General features: G+C 39.3%; 1 protein-coding gene across 5 annotated transcripts in view; it reads left to right on the top strand.

Annotated features, from left to right (window-relative positions):
* The first annotated feature begins 3,832 nt into the window (after positions 1-3,832).
* Positions 3,833-14,933, top strand: part of LOC147031926 (sodium- and chloride-dependent glycine transporter 1-like) — a 100,737-nt gene continuing 89,636 nt past the window's right edge. For 2 of the 5 annotated variants that reach the window (XM_085869153.1, XM_085869154.1), the window contains exons 1-2: positions 3,833-4,168; positions 13,988-14,083. In XM_085869153.1, the coding sequence (XP_085725279.1) occupies positions 4,024-4,168; positions 13,988-14,083 (241 nt within the window). In that variant the 5' untranslated portion in view covers positions 3,833-4,023. Of the gene's footprint in view, positions 4,169-4,376; positions 4,519-13,987; positions 14,084-14,933 lie in introns of those variants that run through there. The other 3 variants (XM_085869156.1, XM_085869155.1, XM_085869157.1) reach the window with 3 other exon arrangements.

The raw sequence follows: 14,933 nt of genomic DNA, 5'->3' as shown, positions 1-14,933 counted from the left end.
TCGGCTCATGGTGTGCAGAAATCCCAAAAATTGACATAATGTCGTTAAAATAACTGTAGTATTAAATTTGCACATTGAGCGCAGAGTATGCTGCACACATCGTCTGTGTGTCCCATGTGAAACAGATCTTCAGATTTTGCAAACACCCCTCAGGTGCAGCCACTGTTCAGAAATGTACCTGCGTCACGCAAGTCTTCGCTTCCTTCGATAACAATAAAGCAAACCCCGACGAACGAGGTCGGAAAAGTTCAAAATTTGTTCAATGGTGTTAAAAAGTTGAACTTTCCAGGAATTTTTGTTTTCATCAGATCTTGTACATCTCACTTGATCCTTCATCAATTTCACATATTTTCGTAAATAATCACAATATTGCAGTTGCCTTGCCGTTATATTTTTGTGACATTGTTACTTGTTTCGTATTCTGTATCTAACGCTATACGTTTTTGTTCCTGCAGCAAGAGCTATACCCTCCAGGAAATGAGGAACGGGTGCGTATCATTGATACATTTTTAATATGTTCTCATGCTTAGTTTATCGCATTTTGGAAGGAAATGAGGAAAGGGTGCGTATCATTGATACATTTTTAATAGGTTCTAATGCTTAGTTTATTGCATTTTGGAAACTCACCTTAAGGGCCCCTTCAACAAGATGACAATGCTACCACTTATGATCGTTGTAATTATTTTCATCACTCATCATTCTTATTTCATCTGAAGAAGCTCTTTGACATGGTTTGATATTTTCATTCAGTGATGGATTGGAAACCCAAAATGGACCCTTTTAAAATTTGTCCCATCATCAAAGCGACAAACTTTGAGGATGAGATAGTCATTCTCGTGTCAAGTTGTGGGAATTTAACCAACTGCAAAGAATGATCCCCATTGTCATTAATGTTAAAAAAAAGAAAAGAAATAAAAAAGCAAGTATATAATGATGATAATTGTGATGTTGATTTGAAAACATTACCTGATTTGGAGGTCTTTCTTATTTCAGAAGAAGGAAATGGAGGAGTTTCGCCAGCGCTTAAGAGCACTCAAGGAAAAGGATGAGGGATTTTGATCTACCCGTTGAGCCGAGTCTTCACGTACCTGCGATTTGATCTTCGAGGCAACATCATCTTTGGAAAAAAAAAATTAAAATAAGTTGACCTGTTTGAAATGCTGCAAATAAATTATTTTGGTTTCCTTGTTCATGTCATGTGATCAAAATAAATAAATAAATAAAAGAGTGATTGTATATATATATAACTCTACCCTCATGCTTTAAGCAAAGTGTTGGCATTACATTTGTCACTTTCTCGTTATTGCTTCAGTCACTCATATGTGTAACGCATCAGCAAGGGGTGCCTTTGTTAATTTTTGTATCCAGTCATGAATTTTTATCCATGGGTGGGGAGTTGTCAGGGAAAAGAGGTGTCGTCGTTTTGTTTTCAGAATGGGAGGATTCGTTGTTCAGGATTCATGATTTTGCTGCCGGTTGAACTCCATCCAGCAGCCTTTTTGTTCGTTTGTTGTTTTATAAACTGTAAAGCAATAAACTTTTAAATCCTGTAGAAAGTAGTTTTGGTTATGAATATCACCATCCAGTGATTTTATGGTCTCTTGTCTTTTTTTTTTTTCCTTTGAATAAAATGATTTTTGTCTTGAAATGAAAAAAAGAAGTGGTTGTCTAAAATTTCCAAAAGCATATTTGGGCAATTATTGCCATGTAAATGAACACATGAGTATCGGTTGTTGTAATTCAACGGAGCCCAAAAATTTTTGCTTTCATGATGCCATTGAATCTTATAAGGAAGGTTTCGTTGTGCAATTTCAATGTTAGGCCGAGACCAAATAAGCATTGACATTTTGCTAATGCTGCAAAATGAGGATCCTAAAAGATTTCTCCAACTGAGACTGATGATTGTCACCCCACTTGTACCTTTTTTACGTCAAAGGTCTCTGATTGCATCCTTTTTAAAGATGTCTCCGCACTATCGTGTAGTACCTTATCTCACTGCGCAGCAGATAGCAGCTGCATCGCTCTTTGGTGATCCGGAAATGTTTACGTGTTCATCTTATTACTGGAACTTGTCCTTAAATCCTGGAAAAGCTCACCGTCTCACCCTGTCGCTTTGGAAGGATCGTCGATTGAACTCGCCTATATATTAAAATGGACAGCCACTGGAGGAAAGTCTCTTGACCTCCAAGGCCTCACGTTCTCTAACATATAACAATGCTGGCTTCCAAAGACAGCCGGAGATTGGATACCCTTCGTCGTTCCAAGTCTTTCCTTGAAAAAGTCAAGCTGTTTACAGTCGACAAGGCCTTCATCCGTTGTTCAATGGAGTGCTGCTCTCTTCTATAGATTCTGTGGAATCTAAAGTTCTCAACACCACGGGAACCTCCCTCTGAGGCCAAAGCACAAGGTCTGCTGCTCTCACATCACAGACAAGTCTTACCGCCTCTTCTCCAGTGTTGCTCCCTCGGCTCACACAGCTGCCTGACCTTCTCGAACAACTCCAGGATGCATGCGTTCTTCCAGTAACCTCTTCATGAGAAAATTTCCAAAATTCAAGCCTACAGCATACCTCAACTCTTTTGTTCCTTGCATCTCCCATCTATAGAACCACCTTCGAGAGGCTGTGCTATTCCACTCTTCCCTCCACGGCATTAAGCAGGTGTTGCACAATCTTGAGTTGTCTCTGTCTCGTTGATTCCCTTGCTTGTATCTCGAGGCTGCTCCCATTTCCCTACTCTGGAAGAATGCTGTTCATACCCTCAATCTCCTCACTTTTTCCTTGAGCCTTTATCTTGTAGTGGAAAAAAAAAATGAATACAGACAAAACAAAGGTAATCTACAATCTCATACAACAAACACATTTACCAAATTATACATAGATCTACATACTACATACGCAATGCATCAAATCATTCAATATTTCTATGTATAATCCCCTTAATGTTTATTGAAGAAAAAACTTGGACAAAGAATGCAAAATATTTATTATAAATTACAAATGAAATGCTGTCAACATCAACATCCATTTCATCTCGAAGCAGATAGGGTACCGCCACACAATGGCTTACTCTTTTCAAGACATGCCATGGGATCTTTAACATCCGTGATGTTGATGCAGACGGATTAACCGAATTTACGTGTCCATCCGAAGGAGGGCATGCTCGGAGATGTAGCACTGCCGCAGGTATGTCACTGCAGGTTTAGTCGGAACCAAATGCACAGGTGAGCAAATGGTTTGCCTCTGCAATGACTGAGATTTCCCGTGTAATGCCTCGTGCCAATCAATGGTCCAGGACTGCAGGAGGTATCCACTGTGTTGGATGTGCCGTCCACTGTATTGCGGACTGTTGGCTCTGCCGAAGCAGTTTCTTGCCCAAGAGCCATGCTGAGCGGTTTTCCATCCCTCTCCCAGCAGTAGTTAGGGCAGGAATTTGTTCAAGGTGCTGGAGATGGCTTGCCTACTCTTCATAAAAGGACACTGGGATTTTTTAAACGACCATCAACGCCGTTTCATGACCATCTGAGGGAAGACGCACATCGATGAATCACCCTACCTGAGAAACACCAGGTTGTTTGTATTTGAACCTGGGAATCTGGGAACCTGGGATGGCCACGTGTTATGTTTGAGGCCAGTCATTGTAAAAAAAATCTTCTCAAGCCGCAGGGTTCGGGACAAGCACGCACAAACATTCAGAGAGAAACAAGCTGCTCCCAATGAAGATCTCAACGACACCTCACTTTAAGAACAAGTGGTTGCACTTTGGGTACCAAAGTGCGTGTAATTAACAAAACCTCCAGGAGAAAACCGCACCTGTGCCACGTGAAGGAACCCAGCGAGCGGGTATGTGGAAGGACACGCAGATCCACCACCACCACCACCATCACCATGGTGACTGGTGAGAGACCAATCGTCCCATCTACAAGGACCGCCCTGTTCGAGCCTATAGAACTCCTCGTATCCGCATTCCTGTCTCCTTAGTCCTTCCTTCCCAAGGTGTGGCGACGTCAGGCAATTTCCCGGTCATGAGGTTCGAATCTGCTCACGACGATGATGATGACGATGATGATGATGATGATGATCGACGCCTCCAGGTAGACGCAGACAATCCCGCCGGAAGGAATTCCAATTCGCGCACCTGCACGATGATGCTGCACGAGGACAGTCAAGGTGAAGCGTCGTGTGAAACTTCGTGTTTGTTGGTGGCACGAACCAAGCTGTTACCACCTTGATAATGTTTACTTCTCGTGGTGTTTATTTAATCTTTGGTGGAGTTTATATCGTTTATCGCTCAAGCCTCTCACCTGTTTGTGTAGGTGTGGCCCGCACGTGATCTTCAGTTTCTTTGCCGTGTAAAATCTGGCGAGGGCGACGAGGCTCAGATTTAACCCGAGTTTCCTTTCCTCGTTCTCCTCCTGCACTGTTGATCGCTAATTTACCCGCGATGCCGTTTGTTGAGTTGATTTTTTTTTTTTTTAATTGACAAACGGTTCATCGAACGGAGGAACCTCTTCTTCCAGGTTTGAAAGTTTGCTATTAGTTGGCTGGAAAAAAGTTTATTAGTTGACTCGGGTGGTGGTGGGGGGGAGGTGTTTTTTTTGTTTTGTTTTTTTTAATTGCTTGGTATACAGAATACTTAACTCTGTTGCCAAATAAGTAATTTATTAATGCCCTGATTCTGAACTCCATTCCTGCTGAACTGCTCGTCGTCGTCACCCGGAGAATGGTTGGTACTCAAAGGTGGCCTAAAAGTCCCCTTACCCCTTCCCAGTGGAGCGTTCAGTCTTGATGACTCCACAAATGCTGCATCAGATGTCTAAGAGGACTTGATGAATTCATTGGTCCAAAGAGTATGATGGAGCACGTCCAGATACCATCCATCCATCCATCCCATTCATCCATCCCATTCATCCATTGGGACCATACTCTGTGCAGAGCGTTGGTTCTGCCTAACCAGTCTCCTTGGCTAGTGGACACAATCCTGGACGGGTCACCACTCTGACACAGGATACCAGCATGTTGGCACTCATTTTGCCGACCTCGGAAGGATGACGGGCAGAATCAACCCCACCTGGTATTAATTCAACAGCTGAGTGGGATTTGAACTCATGATACAGATACAATACTTGATTAACTATTGTAAGTACTGTTATTTTAGAGTTGAAGACCGAATGCTTTTTTCGAGGGAGAGGGAGGGTAGGAAAATCTACTTTTGATACCATAAATGACCATATTAATGACCATAGCAATTTTGATGCCATATTACTTTTGCGTCGTGGCTTTGTTTCATGGGGAAATGTGTTTGACTCGTCTGTGCACATCCCCCCATTACCAATGGACTCGTTGAAAATACCAGCCACAAGGACTGAGCATTTGTGCCAATCACTTTGTGGTGCTTTAACGTGGCAAAGCTGAGCAGCCTTTATGGGTGGGTCAAAAGTTCAGGGGTTGAGCAATTAATGTTTTTACTTACAAGATCAAGGCTCATAAAATAGCAAATTGACCGAGGGAATGATGTGATGGTGGGACAAATGGGGCAGCATTTGAACATGAAGCAAGGGAATGAATACACAGGAAGAAAAGAAAAAGCGCGAGATGATCAATGGAAATACATCAACCTGAAAGTAAGAGTTTAGGACGGGGCAGATTCAACGGAGATGAATAAATATAATGTGGGAACGAACAAGGCTGTGTATTGCCTGCTTGAAGTCCAGGAGGAGAGAATGACCCCTGGAATGCACTTGTATAGACTGGAGAAGTGAGCAACAAAGGAGTTATGGTGTTTAGTCAGCCTATCTTTTGAAAGTTTGACTGGATGAGGGTTACTCGCAGAAAAAAAATACATCCGAGAGTTTCTCAGGAGGGTCACATGGTGGGGCGCAGTGTGAGCAGGACTCCATTGAGCTCGAGGCAAACGCTTTGTCAGCTGAGAATAGTTCTGATTGATTGATTTATTTGTTTATTTATTTTAATGGAATGAAGGAGGATGCCCCGATGCAGCTGTCTTTGGAAATCAGCTTCCCAATATTTTCAGCCCAGTTGGAGTAATGGCTGATTATGAGGCCTGGAAGTCCAAGAGACTAAACCTCTTCCAGTGGCTGATCATGAAAATAGATAGGTTTGTCTATCCTTCATGAGTGATATGGTGAGGCAGATTTGCCAGGTTTGAAGGACGTGTCCCAATTATCAGACAAGCATCTAATCGATTCCAGATCAGTAGAGTACTGCAGCTGCCGTATTCCTGGCAGTGGGATGGGACACTCCATGACTGCACAGCTGCTCGTAGCAGTTATGGTGTTTTATTGATGAAATGCTGACAATTAAGAAAAAGATATCGTCTTTTTTTTTGCCCTTTGGACTTTTGGCTCCCCCACCCTAGGCTCCCTGGAAAAAAATCCAGTCACTCAGGTCTGTAGATGTTTGAATAGCGGTCGTGTAAACCAGCCGCTAGTGTTCAAAAGGTTAACATGGTTTGTTTTGGATTATGCAGCTGCAGTCATTACTTTCTACCTATTTGGACTCTCAAAGAAACATGTCACCGACGGTTATTTTAGTGTGGATCCAGTAAGTGGTGATACTTGTGCATCATTCGTGATATCTGAGGGTAACGTGTTCCATCATCATAGGCATACGTAGCCTCGTGTAATGTTAGCCTAAAGTACTTGATATGAATGGAGCACGTGTTGTAATAGAAAAAAAACAAATAAACCATGCATGTAGTTGGGGTCACGCAAAAGTCAAGGTGAAGGTATGCCTGTAATTGTTCTTCACAGACCATCAGGGCACTCGTGCCGCATCGTGAGCATTGTTGGGTAACGACCATAGCTGGAAAGGTTGCAACTTTGTGGCACAGTGCTGTCGGTTTGGACAGTAATTTGGAATTTTGCCAGGGTAGTGGAACATCGTGGCCTACTGTTGCAAAATATATTGTGGGTCCTTTTTCATTTCGTATCAGAATGCATGGTGTTTCGTTACGTGAAAGATGTGCATGAGAAATGAAACGTATCTTCCACATCCTTCTCGCTTCTGTTTTTAATTGTTTTCTAATTCCTTCTTTATATTTCATTTTTTTGTTGTTGTTGTTGTTTCTACCTTTGCTTCTTTGTGTCATTGTTACCCCGCTCATGCCAAGTGAAAAGCGTGGTTGAGCAACAGGTTCACGTGTCTGTCTGTCCGTCCATCTATAAACGTCAGTTTATGATGGAGTAACAACTTTTAATTTCAATTGAATGTTGTGGGCTGACAGGATGGCCTCGAGGTACGAACACTCACCTCTAAGCTGTCTAGCCTGGGTTAGAATCCCAACCCAGCTATAATCCTGGTGTTTCCCAGGCATCCTGGTGTTTCCCAGGCAGGGTGATTCATCAATATGTGTGTTGTCCCTCGTATGGATGTGAATCAGGTGTCTCGTCTGCCGGCAAAAGTTGGTGGATGTCAAAGATCCCACGGTGTCCTTCGCGAAGAGTATGAGTTATCGCCGCCATCATGGCCAAATTCCAAATTCCTGCTCTAACCAGCAGAAGACATTTGGCACATCAGCGGCACAGCCATACTCTCAGCCAATGATGCTACACCACAGCCTTGTGCTGCATATACAAACAAAGAATAATTAAATGTTGAACACTAATCGGAAAACGAACCTGCAGTTTCGCAGTAATTTGGCTTTGAATTTGTCCCGATCGCACATGGGCAGATATATTTTTATTTTTTTGGAGTTTGCCTGTCTTGAAAACCAAATTGAAAATCATTCCAAACAGGAAACCTACTGTATTTATAGATGCCATAAAGGACACAAACAACAGTCGTGAAGAACAAATGGAACCTATTAAATAAGGTGGTGTGTAAGACACTGCATCAATGGTGATAAACTTCCACAATTTTTTTTTATAAGACATTTAAATCTTTGTTTTATTTCAATTGAATATATATATATATATATATATATATATATATATATATATATATATATATATATATATATATATATATATATATATATATATGTGCCAAGTTTCAATTTTTTCCTTGGTGCGGTTTAGGAGATAGAGGTCCAAAGGTTTTCCGTTTTTCCAACATGCCTGCCACACCACATGACCTATGACATCATTGTCAATATAACATTCCACATGAGGAGTTGCTCCTATGGTGAAAATTTCGTCTCAATCTGAAAGCGGTTGCAGAGAAAAACACGAAAGTTCTGTGCAGACAGACAGACAGATCGACAAACAAATGGACCCAAATGAAATACTCTCTCCTTCAGCGAGGGTAACAAATGTTGGCAGATGGGATGCCTGTTGAACATCCATTCAAGGGATGATGAATCGCCCTGCCCGTGAAACACCAGGGTGATAGTTGATCGCTGGGTCAGGATTCAAACCAGGCTAGATAGCTTGAAGAAAAGTGACACTTCCTCTTAGCCTTCCTATCAGCCCATAGGTGAAGGTGTTGTATGAACTCGCTAGTTGCCCTCGCCAGAGGAGAGAGTATTGCATTGGGTCTATCTGTCCTTTTGTCTGTCTGAACAGAATGTGAGTGTATGTTAATTACATTGAACCCCGATCTACCCTAAGACTCCCAAGGCCCTCTAAAACCCTTTAGGAACTCCTGTAGACCTGATACAATTACCTGCAAAAGCATTCACCCCAACCAAAAATGCCACATTTATATGAATTACTAATTGTGTAGAAAAATTTCCAATGCAATTTCTTATTCACAAGTGAAGCGATAAAATTAAACACTGTTATAATTGAAGGAGGTTACATGTCAGGTGTACCTGCAAAAACATGTACAAATCAAAATTCACTGGTTGCAAAAGTATTCAACTCCTTAGGTCAGAACTTGGTGGAAGTATCTTTGCAGCAATGACTGCTACAAGTCTTTTTGGGTATGTCTCTTCCGGCTTTGCACAGTGAGATGATAAAATCTTTGCCCATTTTTCACTTGAAAATTTCCCTCGTTCTGCCAAGTTTGATGTGAATCGTCGATGGACTACAATCTTCAAGTCTCACCATAAATGTTCAACTCAAGAATATTTATTTTCTTCTTATTCAATCACTCCAGTGGAGCCTTAGCTTTGTGCTTCGGATCATAGTCCTACGACCATGTGAATTTCCTATGAAGATTCATCCTATGGATGAAGCAAACGTATGACTACTTGGAGCAAACATGCAGCCAAATATATGAACATGTCTGACGAAGAGAAAGCTCGACAATCACATGAGATGGTTGCTCGAATGAAGAATGTACAAAGGTCCTGAAGAGGATTCCTTGTTATTTAGTTTTCCCGACAGGAATATATTTAATTCAGCTAATTATTTATTTTTGGTTGGTTTTTTTTAATTTTATTTTAAGTTTGTTGTGTTCATGCCCATAAAACTGAGGGCAATCGGTGAAGCTTTTATTTCTTTTCTCCATTTTGTCATATTATATTGTTCTCCGTCTCATTCTGCAATTATAAAGCTGCTAACTTCCAGAACCTGCGTGTGACAGCCACATATTTAGAGACTACATTGCATAAGTTTTTTTATTTTATTTTATTTTACTTTAACAGACATTTGGACAATCTGGCAAACACAAGCTCACGACTCGCTTCTCTGTGATTATCATGCAAAAATGTCTTGATGCATTAAATTTTAATGGCACTAACTGTTGATGCATCATGAATTTGAAAATTATTGAGGTGGTGAGGGAATTTTTTTTTTTTACAAGACAGACATGCGGCCTTCGACATACCAAAATTCTTATGTAGCCCGCATGCGAAAAAATTTGTCCACCCCTGCTTTCGACGTTTTCCGACCTTTCGACCTTTACAACTTTCCAGACCCTTGACCTTTACACATTTACAACAAGACCATTTAGATGTTTCATTTAATCTTAAATCACATTTCTCAAATCAAGAAGAGATTGATCTCTTATCACAGAAGGGAATATATCCGTATGACTATATGGATTCATTTGAGAAGTTTAAAGAAACACAACTTCCTTCAAGGGAAAGTTTCTATCGAAAGTTAAAGAAAACTCATATTTCCGATAGAGATTATGCACAAGCTAAAAAGGTTTGGGAGAAGTTTAATATAAAGAATCTTGGAAAATATCATGATTTCTATCTTAAAACTGATGTATTGTTATTGGCTGATGTTTGAAACTTTTAGAACAGTCTGTCATAATAAAAAATTCTTGTGGATTAGACCCCACTCACTATTACACAGCCCCGGGTTTGGCTTGGAGTGCCACGTTAAAACTGACAAAACAGAATTTGGAATTAATCAACGGTATAGATATGCTTTTAATGATAGAGAAGGCGAAAAGAGGAGGAATATCTCAAGTATGTTCCAAGAGATATGCTAAAGCAAATAACAAATATCTTCCTGATTATAATAAGAATGAGGAGAACTCTTACCTGATGTATTATGATGCCAACAATTTGTATGGGTGGGCTATGTCTCAATCTTTACCTTATGGAAAACTTAAATGGGTTAAAGAAAAACATTATGAAAAGTTTTACAAGATATTGTTGTCTCCTCTCAAAAATAATTGGATGAATCTGAAGTTGGATATTATTTTGAGGTTGATTTAAAATATTCATAAGAACTTCATCACAAACATAAAGACCTACCTTATGCCCCTGATAAAGAAAGTCCAATAAAAGAATGGTTAAGTGATTACCAACAGTCATTTAATATGAAAGGTAAACCTCCAGAAAAAAGTACTTACTACATTAAATGATAAAGAAAGTTATGTTTTGCATCAAAGGAACTTGAGACAATATTTATCTGCTGGGTTGAGAGTGAGGAAAATTCAGAGGATTTTGAAATTTAAACCGTCATTGATTTTAATACAAAAAGGAGAACAGAAGGAAAAACAGATTTTGAGAAGGACTTTTATAAATTAATGAATAATGCTGTATTTGGAAAGACGATGGAAAATGTTCGGAATCGACAAAACATAAGACTTTCTACATCTTGGAAACAGGCTTCAAAGTTAATTAATAGATCAAGTTTTGAGCGAACGGAGGTGTTTTCAGAGAACTTTTGTGCTATTCATTTGAAAAAAAGAGAGTATTTATATAGGAACATCAATTCTTGACTTTTCAAAGTCGTTAATGTATGACTATTACTATATTAATTTAAAATCAAAGTACAAGGATAATGTGTCATTGTTGTATATGGACACAGATAGTTTTGTATTAGAAATTAAGACAAGTGATGTATATGAGGATATGATTGATAATATATATATATATATATATATATATATATATATATATATATATATATATATATATATATATATATATATATATATATATATATGATACAATTAATTATAAGTCAGGTGATGTGTTGTTTTCGTCGAAGAATAAAAAGGTTATTGGTAAGTTTAAAGATGAATTGGGTGGGAAGGTCATGAGCGAATTTATGGGATTGAGATCAAAGTCTTATGCTTTTACGTATATTGATAATTATAACATTGAAAGGTGTGATAAACTAAAGGGAATAAAGAAAAATATAATGAAGGATACAATAAACTTTTAACATTATTACAACTGTTTAACCTTGAAGAAGGAAGAGGACAGAAAAATGAATACAATAAGAAGTTATAAACATCAATTATATACAGAAGAGATAAATAAGAAAGCATTCAGCGCTTTTGATGATAAAATATATATATTTTAGAGAATGGAATCAAGAGTATCCCTTATGGTTATAAGTATAAGTGTTCAGGGCGTATTTTTACTGATTTATAAATGATAGAACCAAGCAATAACCAAACCAAAGAGTGGAGATGTAATCAGCCTTGGTATTTAAATGGGAAACAAAGAATGTGAGAAATATCAAATAAGTGTTATTGAAGAAATAACTGCGGTAAAAGTAGATAAAACAAATAAGCGGATAAATTTAATTACAAATAAGTTGGAGGATGTAAAGAAAAAAATTAATATCCTTGAATGGACTGAAAACTTTGATGGTTATCAATTGAACAATGGAAAAACAATTTACTACAATCTCAAAATGATATGTCGCTCAGGAGGTGGTCAAATAAGTGCATTAAGAGAAGTTTATCATTTCATTTCTGCTCAACAAAGACACTTGTACCAAGAACCAAGTTCCAACTTATTCTTTGTGAATATACTCGATGGAAATGAATGTTATAAGAAAATCAAGTTATTCCCTAAAGAAGAACATGGGCAAATATTAGTTGGTTCACTCTTTGAGTGGAATGAAAATGTAAAAGGGAAGAAGTGCTTTAATCAGTAAGTCTCAATCGTTCATAGTCTCAATTTTACATTTGCTTTTATGGGAGGGAAGGGGAAAGGTGGGGAGAAAATCACTCAATTTTATATTTGCTTGTATTGGAGGGAAGGGGATAGGTGGGGAGAAAATCAGGCTCCTATTTTACATTTGCTTGTATGGGGGAAAGGGGATAGGTGGGGAGAAAAATCAGGCTCCTATTTTGAGCTTTTGGGGCTTGAGTCAGAAAGTTTTCCCCTTTTCCCCCATTCATTTGAATGGATGTCCCAGAAACCCCATTTATCATCTACTATTGTATCGCCGGAATTTTTTTTTTATGACATCATAGATGTCATCGTTGTGACGTTATAATTGCATATGTTGAATGCCACATCCGGTCAGAATTAAAATTTTTGAGGGTCATCTAGGGATAAAATGGTCCACAGAAAAATAATTAATGATGTCATCAGCCATATTGTTTAAAAAATGTTTCAAAAATCTTCTCTGAAGTGGCTGCACAGATCGAGCCAAAACTTTACACAAATGAGCGAGCACCTTTTGTCCATGAGGAACAAAAGGTTCACACATTATATCATAGGTCACATGGTTTGGCAGCCATATTGTATTTACCCTAAAACCCATAAAAATACACCACTCAAATGAAGTGCTGGTGAGGGTCTGCAATCTCGTTGCTCTTTTTCTTGTTGGTAAATGTTTTTGTGTTTTTATGTACCCTTGTGGTCATGGTGCCCCTTAGCTTCAGCTTCTGTTTTATTTTTTTTTATTTTTATTTTTGTAAACAAAATCTAGGCTCATAAAAGAGCAAGGAGATAGTAAAAATGGTAATGTACTCACAAGTTGGACACAAACTGGGAAGGGAGAAGGAGAAAACAACAATTAAGAGTGTTGTGTTAATGTATGTTTTGTGTGTGGATATCTTCCTCACTGAGGCCCGTAAAGCTGTCGTGGCAGCTACATTTGCTTAGGTTACAATCCTGGTTGGGGCACCACTCTGATGCAGGCTACTCGACCTGAGAGTCCAAGAACATTAAATTTGGCCAGTGTGCCAGCGATAGCTCATCCACGAGCCTTTGTCATATATATATATATATATATATATATATATATATATATATATATATATATATATATATATATATATATATATGTATATGTATAGAGAGAGAAAAAAGGAAAGGACACTAAGGGATTTTCAACATCCACCATCTTATACCAGCAGACAGGACACCCAGTTTAACATTTATCTGATTCATGGTGCACACATTGATTGTTCGCCCTGCCTGTGAAACACCAGGGTGGCAGTTTATACCTGGCTTGAGGTTCAAAGCTCAGCAAGACAGCTCAGAAGTGAGTGGGAATGTTAACGGCATTGAAAAGATTGGAGGGAGAGGTGACCTGAGATGGTGGTGGCACCACATGCTTAAAGCCGTGGGGTGGACAATGTGATTAAAGTCTCTGAAAGTCAAACGGGAGGAAAAAAAAAATAGAGGGGTTGGAGTGTTGGAAGATTGAAGGTCGGCAGAAAACCCAGATTTTGGGGGTTTAACCTGGAAAGCAGACTGGAAGGATACATGCATTCTGAAGGAGCTGAAGATTGTCAGACAGCTGAGAGAGCAGGGGAGTAAGAAGAGAGATGTGTTGGTGGGGCACGACCCTATATGGGAAAGCAGTATTGTACTCCAATGAGATATGGACAAAATCCTTGTGGATTATGAGTAGTTCTGATTTTTTTTTTCAGGAATTCCCTGGGTTAACCGAGAATGCCGAGTCTGCAGTTGGCTTTGGAGCCTAACTTTGCCATTTGGTGGGCCCAGGAGAGGTCACGGCTGTGACGGTGAGGCCGACAAGTTCAAGAGGCAGAACCTCTTCCAATGGCTGACCATGGGAATAAATGGGTGTTGTTGTTCTTTGACAATACTTCTTGAGTAACAGGGTGAGACAGAGATTTGCCATGGCTGAAAGACCTGTTCCATTTATCAGACGAGCGTCTAATAAATTCCAGTTCAACAGGTTGAGACGCAGCTTGTGTCTATCTGTCCGTATGACGGTTCATAGTTAGGTCTGGAATTCGACCCACACTGCCAAGCTCGAAGCAAAAGTACGAGTGCTGTTTCTTGTATTGTGACCTGTGCTCGATTTTTCAACTGCTGAATTCTTCCTGAGTTTGGCAGGGACTTCAGCTGAATATGAACCTGTTTATGCACTTTTGCTTGCATTGACAAGGTAAACTCTTAAATTCCCAAGCACCTCTCACTCCTACCCTTAATCCCTGTCCCCTGAATCCATGAATACAAATATGTAGTCATGCATTATTGAGCAAGCAGTTCTCACACCCTAAAGCATGTGTTATGCAAAGCTATAAACTGCGCTGGAAACTCCCTTTCAAATGACTTGTATTTGAAATGCATTTTGATAAAATGTTTACTCAAAAAAAACTGATAAAAAAAAATTCTTGATGTCCTTTTTCTTTAATTTAGAAATTTTCCTGTTATTACCTCCAGCACCAAAGATGGATGGAGGTTATGTTTTCACCCCTGTCTGTCTGTCTGTCTATCTTTGTTTGCACGATATCTCAAAAAGTTGTGGATGGATTGGGATTGAATTTTGTGGACATGTTGGGTGTGTGACGAGGACAAAATGATTTGATTTTTTGGTGAAGATCCGGGTCTGACTACAAGAAATTT

Source organism: Eptatretus burgeri, chromosome 2 (genome assembly GCF_056783735.1).
Source record: "Eptatretus burgeri isolate ZD-2024b chromosome 2, Ebu_testis_v1, whole genome shotgun sequence".
In the NCBI taxonomy this organism is placed as follows: Eukaryota; Metazoa; Chordata; class Myxini; order Myxiniformes; family Myxinidae; genus Eptatretus; species Eptatretus burgeri.
The sequence above is the reverse complement of the archived record's forward strand: the minus strand, read 5'-3'. Positions and strand labels throughout refer to the sequence as shown.